The 7,486-nt window shown below is 39.4% G+C and overlaps 1 protein-coding gene across 1 annotated transcript in view; it reads left to right on the top strand.

The window, feature by feature from the left end:
• Window positions 1-1,043: 1,043 nt before the first annotated feature.
• LOC6648799 (homeobox protein B-H1) overlaps window positions 1,044-7,486 on the top strand; it is a 43,388-nt gene continuing 36,945 nt past the window's right edge. The window contains exon 1 of the mRNA XM_047011268.1: window positions 1,044-1,789. Coding sequence (XP_046867224.1) covers window positions 1,069-1,789 — 721 coding nt within the window. The 5' untranslated portion in view covers window positions 1,044-1,068. The remainder of the gene's footprint in view (window positions 1,790-7,486) is intronic.

Below are 7,486 nucleotides of genomic sequence, written 5' to 3'. Positions count from 1 at the left end.
AAATACATGCTCATTTGGGCGCACGCACACCAACAAAAGTCTGCCGCGAACTGGAAATATTCCAGGCCACTGGAAGTTCGCAATGAGTTGGAAGAGCATGGCTAGCTAATGTGGGACCATAGCAGGCGGCCCTGCTCTAACACAGGTGGATAGCCTGCGAAACATGCGCCATGTTGCCCACCAGCTGTGCGTATGCATAGAGGGGAACTGTATTCTGTTGACCTCTCGCTTACTCTTTGGGCAATGTGCGAGGAGTGCGGCTAGTGTGCGCAAATGTTACGAATACGCCCCTTTGTTGTTGTTGCTGTTGTTGTTGGCGCTATGCTAACGATGATTTACCGTTGCATGACGTCGTCAACGACGTTGACGCCGGCGTCGCAGCCGCAATTTTGACGACGTAGACGTCGGCGTCGCAGCCGCTATTCTGACGATGTTGTTGTGGTTGCTGTTGTTGTATTATTTTCTCCGGGTTTCAAATTTTTTTTTTCCTTCGTTTTTCATATATACATTTATATAAATTTTTTTCTGCCTCTCTTTTTGATGCCTGTTTGTTGGCGGCTTTGTTTTTGGTTTATTTTTTTTTTTTTTATCCTGTAGCACCAGCAGCAGCAACCAGGCAAAAGAAGAGTCAGCCAAGCTACCAAAAAGCTACGTCGTTTACCGTTGTGCTGTGTGCACACTACAACGACACGACAGCAACCGCTACGGCAACAGCAACAGCAACGGGAACGACTACAACAACGACGATAACGACGACGACGATGACGACGACGACAAAACTCCTGGTGCACATTAAGTCAGGCAACAGTTTAACGTGGAAATTATTGCGAATTTGTTGTGATGCCCAAAAATAGCGCGTGCCACATACAGAAAACTTGTCAAAATTTCGTAAAAAAAAGCAAATTCGTTGTCAACAATCGAATTCTTGTTCATTGTCTGTTGTCATTGGCATTGTTGTTGAACTGAATCTGAAACTGTAGCGCTTCTTGCATATTTGTTTGTTTGTTTGTTTATTTGTTTCATTGTGTTTGTTCATCGTCGTTTTGTTATTTTTTTTTGTCGTCGAGAATGCCGCAACGTTCGCCATTTGCCATACAAGAGCTATTGGGCTTAGCGGTGGCAGCTAAAGTCACTGCCGCAACGAGCATTGAAACAGCAACTGATCTAACAACGACAACGGCAACAACAACAGCAGCAGCAGCAGCAGCAGCAACATTGTCACCGACACCGGCAACATCAACAACAATAACTCAAACAGCAAGGCAAACGCCAACACCGCCAAAACTAGCTGTCACAACAACAACAACAATAACAACGGCAGCAGCAGCAGCAGCAACAACAACAACAGCAGCCACCACAATTTATGCTGGAGCCACAGAAACAACAGCAATTGAGCAGCAGCAGCACCACCATCACCAATCACACCACCATCAGCAACAACCACATCATCACTCACAGCAGCAACAGCAACAGCAACAACAACAGCAACAATATAGGGAACACCACCAAATGACCATGGCAGCTGCCTCCCGAATGGCATATTTTAATGCCCATGCCGCAGTGGCTGCCGCCTTTATGCCACATCAATTGGCCGCTGCTGCAGTGCATCATCATCATCATCACCATCATCCGCATGGATCATCTGTTGCGGTAATGCCGACATCGGGAGCCACCCAACCGCCACCACCGCCACCGCCGCCAGGACCTCCAACAGGAGCATCTGCAGCCGCACATCATCCGCATCATGCACACCATCATCACCACCCGCTGTTGCAGGCCCACGCCCAGGGTAAGATGCCACTTCTCTCCTAGTTGGCAATTTTCAGCAAGTAAAAGTTTTTTTTTTCTTTTTGCCTCGAACGCAATTAGCAATTGCAACTGGTTTTGTCACCTGCCAGACAGACAGACCAACTAACCGACTGAATAAGCTGCAATGTGCAGATGGCTAGATGGGGTGGGGTAGGGTTTGCGGTTTGGGTGCGGGTGTGGGTGTGGGAGTCGGTATGGTGATGGCTGTGGCAAAATTTGCATAAAAAAGAAATTAATCAACGAGCCCATCAGTTTGGTCAGGCAGTCAAAGCAGCTTTAGCCTCAATAACCAAAACCAGACACCGAGATACGGCCTCCGATTCCATCTCCGACTACGTCTCCGTCTCGGGTCTGGGTACAGGCCAAGCCACTGCCACTTCAACAGCAACTCCAACTCCAATTCCAATTCCATCTCCACCTCCTCCACTCAAGTTGAGCTGCTAATTGCACATGGCAATTGCTTGGCCTCAGTTTCATTGAACAGTGGTTCAAAAACTATCAAAAGTGGCTAGTATTCTTTTCTTCTCTTCCCCATTTTAGTATGGAATACTAAATCTATTTAGTTCTCTCTGATAAAGTCAAAGATTAAGATTTACTCAATTGGTTTTTCTTAAACTTCTAAAATCAGAGTCAAAATTTGTTAAGCAATTATAGCTTTTCGAAACTTATTTGTGTTGTTAAACTATTTTTGAACCACTGTAAACGCAGCTTTTGTCAAGCGATCAGAGTCAGAGTACAAACACATGATGATGATGATGATGGTGATGATGATGAATGTGTGAGAAAGAGAGAGAGAGAGAGGGCGAGAAAAAGAGAGGGAGAGACAGAGCAAGCAAGAGGGAGCTAAGCTTAGTTTGCTGTTGTCATTTCTCGCCTCACACATATACCCTCAGACCATGAGAGTATGTTGATTTTGGAGCAAAGTTTATCTGTGAATTAACAAATTGACATTTTTCTTTAAAGTCTAAACAAAGACATAAAATCTTAACATAAGTTTTAAGTAAATGCAATCAAATTATCGATTGATTAACTATAATTTAGAGGCATTATATCTATAAAGAGTATTGGAAATGTGTCACAGTTTTGCTTTTGTAGCTTCATTTGCAATCTCAAAGAGCAAGTGGCAATATCATCGATAGTCGTCGGTACACATACATATGTAGATATCCACTATATATGTACATATGTATGTGTATATATTTTCATATGTAGGTATATGAGCAGATAATCTTGCAGATTCAAGTGCCAGCTGTTGTTATTGTTATTATTATTGTGTATTTTAATTAGCGTTAAAATATCAAACGTCATCCTCCAGACTTGTCCCGAGTTTTTGCCCTTTTGCTCTGATTACACTGTGCCAATTTCTCAGTGGTTTTGATTTCTAGTCAACATCCAATGACTTCCTGTTACTCTCGTGATGCTTTCTTTTTCCCCCTTCTTTTTTTAAGCCCACTCTCGACTTCCTTTTTGGGTTTTTAATTATGTTTTTATAAATATTATTATTATTCTTATCGCCTCTTACGACTTGTCGTAATTTGTTTAATAAATGTGAGAAAGAACCTTTTCGCATTTGTGTGTGTGTGTGAGTGTGTGTGTGTGTTTTTGTTGGTCTTCAACATGTTTTATTAAATTTATTTTTGCGTCTTTCAACCATTTTTACATGCGTCATCTTATTTAATTTTGCATATTGTTGGCTTGTTCTGCTTTGGTTATTGTTATCATTTCGGTTTCCAGTTTAAAATATCGTTGCCTCATTTCAAGTTACAAACACATACAAAGTATGTGTTAAACCTAATTAAGTATTTCCCCTCACAAAAGCAAACATAATCACAATATTAGAGAATCTAGTAAGACTTAAATATCTTGAATAAACCGGAGAGAGAGAGAGACAGACCCAGTCTCACTTTAGGAAAAGGTTTTGTTTTCCGTTTCGATAGATTTTATTCCGTTATGGTCTTTCTTACATTTGTAAATCATCGAAAGTTTTACACTGGAAATACATCTCGGAGTTTGGGAAAAAATCACATCAATGGAAATGGCAGGCGGTTTTTCCGGAACCGCAGTGTGTGTGGCGCCATCTCCCCATTAAGTGCCTTTGATCTTTTACGGAAAATTGGTTACCCAACTACAGCAACGGAAAATGAAAACGAAAACAATTTTCCATTTTATTCTTTCTTCTTTGTTTGCTTTTCGTTTTTTGTTCACGTTTATTTAATTGACAATTTTCACTTTGGTCTTCACTTCACTTGTCGTTCGTCGCGCCTTTGTTGTGACAATCGTTTTGATGTGTTTGCAAACGATTTTTCCATTTTTTTTTTTCGGTTGGTTTTTGTTGTTGTTTTGGTTTTTTTTTCTTGCTTGGAGCACATATTTTGGCAAATTACTTGCAGCTCAAAATTAACCATTTAGGTGAAACAAAGGAAAATGGGGAAAAAGACCAAATTAAGTCGCCTTCAAATTGACAAGCGACTGCAGAGGCAAAAAGTTAACAAAAGAAACTCATTTCTCTGAAGGTGACAAAACTTATTAAAACGATCATGAACAAAAACTGCATAGCTACATTTAAGACGGATTTAATCTTTATAATGTATTCATATTGATGGATATTATTACTTAATGTTTCACATCTCGAAGTATTTCCTTTCTTATATAATACATTTCCCTAACAAATATTCTTCAGAAATACAACTTCTTTAAGAAGACTGAACGTTCGATTTGCCATATAGAGAACATCTATCTAAGCATAAATTTACGCATAATGAATTGACCTCAAATCAGCTCTCTCATTTTCTTTTCAGTGCATTTTTCTAAAGAGTTTCAATCTAGTGAATATTTTCATAGGTTTTTTTTGGGAACTTATTTATCGGAAAAAATAATATTAACGACATTTAATAATGAAAAAATTAGTGGGAAACTTTAAAAGTTAAAAATAACAACAGAATTCCATCAGTAGTAATTTTAAAAGTAATTGTCGGTAAATGTTGTTTATTAGTAATGTTTATTAGGGGTAAAGATCCTGTCAAAGTGTTTGTTTCATAAAGATAAAAGTTAAAAATATATTAACATTTGGTCCCCATTATTGGGGAAGTCCAATTATATGTTCTCAATACATACTTCTCTGTCTAAGTTACAACAGGAACGTCTTTATTACAAGCTCCTCAAACACAAAATTGCTTGATAAAATAGAACATACCAAAGGATTTGCTTCTCAGTCAAGATGTGTAGGACTAGGTTAAAATTAAATCAGAGTCCAAAGTTACCAGCAAAAGTCTATAAATACATTTTGTTTTTGGAAAACGGAAATCTATAATTGGGAAAGTTTCATTACAGACAGGAAAAAGGAAATTTTTGCATATGGGCAACTTTTTCGTAATATAATTTTTTTTTTTTTGATATTTACTAAATAACAAAAGAAAAATTTGGAAAAAAGGGGAAAAAAAAACAAAAGAACTCTGCTAATTGCTCCACTTGTCAAATCAAAACGCAACGAAACGGTTTCTCTTCATTTGGTTCTTTGATATTTGAGCCAGTTTGCTAATAGCCTACATAGGAATCTCTACCCAGCCCACCTTCGCCCATACTGACAACGACCGACCTCGGATGATAAAAATATATATAGTCTTAATTGCGTGTGTGTGTGTGTGTGTGTGCGGACAATGTGTGCGGTCGTACACACACACACACACACAGCGAGATGTAGAAAAGAAATGTGTCTAAGTAAAATTCGTTGTTTGACTTTTGCTTTGATTTCGCGTTGACGTCTAACAAGAATGAGTGAGTTGCCGTTCTCCCCATACCCAAAGCAAGTATTCATACCGCCCAGCCCAAAGCAGACCAGCCCAGCCCAGGCACAGGCCGGCAAGTACCGGCAGCAGGAGCACCTCTTACCATTTACCACTTACCACTTACCTCTTGCCACTTGCCACTTGCCACTTGCCACTTTTGCCCACTTGTATGCATTGTCTGAGGTGTGAACACATTTTCCATCTTCTCACACCCTCATCTCTCTGGCCGACTGGCTGTGTGTGACATTGTGGTGGCACTATGAGTGCAGTTCCTCTCATTTTGGCACTTTGTCACACTTTTTCTGCTTTGATTTTGCAAAAATTTTGTTAAAAGTCAATTAAAGCAACTTGACGTAAGGCAAAAGCGAGTGGCACTCAAGGGGTTAATTTGCTATATGCCCACACCTACATAGGTCGGTTGGCGAGGGGGAGGGGGTGGGTCGAACTACCAGGGTGTGAGAGAGCGAGGCCAATGGCCAAAAAATTTCGCACAAATCTCTACATATACATACATACATATATATAAGCATATAGTCGTACATATATTGTAAGTATTTTGATGGTGATGGAATTAGCCTTAATTAATTCTAATTTTATTCAACAAAAAATAATCACTATTCATGTTGATAATCACAAATAACCCAGAAAATAATAATAATAATAATTATCATCATCATCATCATCATCATTATCATTATTGAGTTGGTGGCAGATTTTCTGCTTCGTCACATGGCAATCAGAGAGACAGGCAATTCAAGCTTACCTCAGATGCAGATACAGATACAGATACAGATACAGCTACAGATAGGCAGATAGACAGATACATTTACAGATTCAGATACAAATTTATTCACAGTTACAACAAGCTTCGCTCGCTCTACTACTATACTTGAGAGGCATTTGCTCTGCGCTAATTTTATAACACAAATAAACACGATTTGCCACTTGAGTTTACCCTCTCATTCGCTTCTCATTCATTTCGTCGCAGGCTTGAGAAATGAGTTACGGATTTTGGTTTTGGATTTCGTTGTTGGTTACGCATTTTGTTTTGGATACGGGGACTTTGAATCATTTTTCGTGGCTTTCACCACTGCTAATTAAATTATGGCCAAGCACACAGCATCACAATGGAGCAGTCAAGACGATCGAATTTATGGATCTATGTCGAATTTAAGTTCGTACTCACATTGCATATGCCCTTTTTATTTCACAAAACACTCTTAGGTATTCACTGTGTTTCCATTGGCTCTTGGATACTTCTGAGGTTACTCTTAAATGTCGTTTATTACTCACAAAGTCACTCACTTTGCCTTCAAATTCGGTTAATAAATCGAACGATTCATAGGTTTTAGAGTATTCATTTAATGAATATAATGAAAAATTAGCTTTTACTTTGAACACATTTTGTTGGGTGAATATTCATTCAATTGAATTCCATTCAATATACATACAATTCATATGGGGTAAAAAATTTGTTGCTCTTCAATTGGGCCACTTATTCATCAATTTCACTCACTCAAAACACTTGGCTGGTTTTCTATTTTGGTGGCAACAGGTTGTTCCCCCTAACCGCTCTACATGGCACACACAGACACACTCACACATATATGTAGAGCTCCCTCCAGCGCCTCTTTTGGCCCTTCATCGCACAGTTGATCGGTTTTACAACTGTTTTGCAGGGGACAGTGAAGCGGCTACTTTGCATGACCCGCGGCCATTTCATTACCATTTGGAGGCAAAAGTGCCTCACGATGAGTGATCGGACAATTGGCAATCGACAATTTCATATTCCGTATACATATGTACATATATATACTATATATCACTTGTTTCTGTATGTGTATATGACGCTCCATTCACGATGCCCCGCTTTGTGTGGGGTCTTGTTGAGG

Source organism: Drosophila willistoni (genome assembly GCF_018902025.1).
Source record: "Drosophila willistoni isolate 14030-0811.24 chromosome XL unlocalized genomic scaffold, UCI_dwil_1.1 Seg141, whole genome shotgun sequence".
Taxonomy (NCBI): Eukaryota; Metazoa; Arthropoda; class Insecta; order Diptera; family Drosophilidae; genus Drosophila; species Drosophila willistoni.
This window is presented reverse-complemented; position numbering and strand designations above follow the sequence as displayed.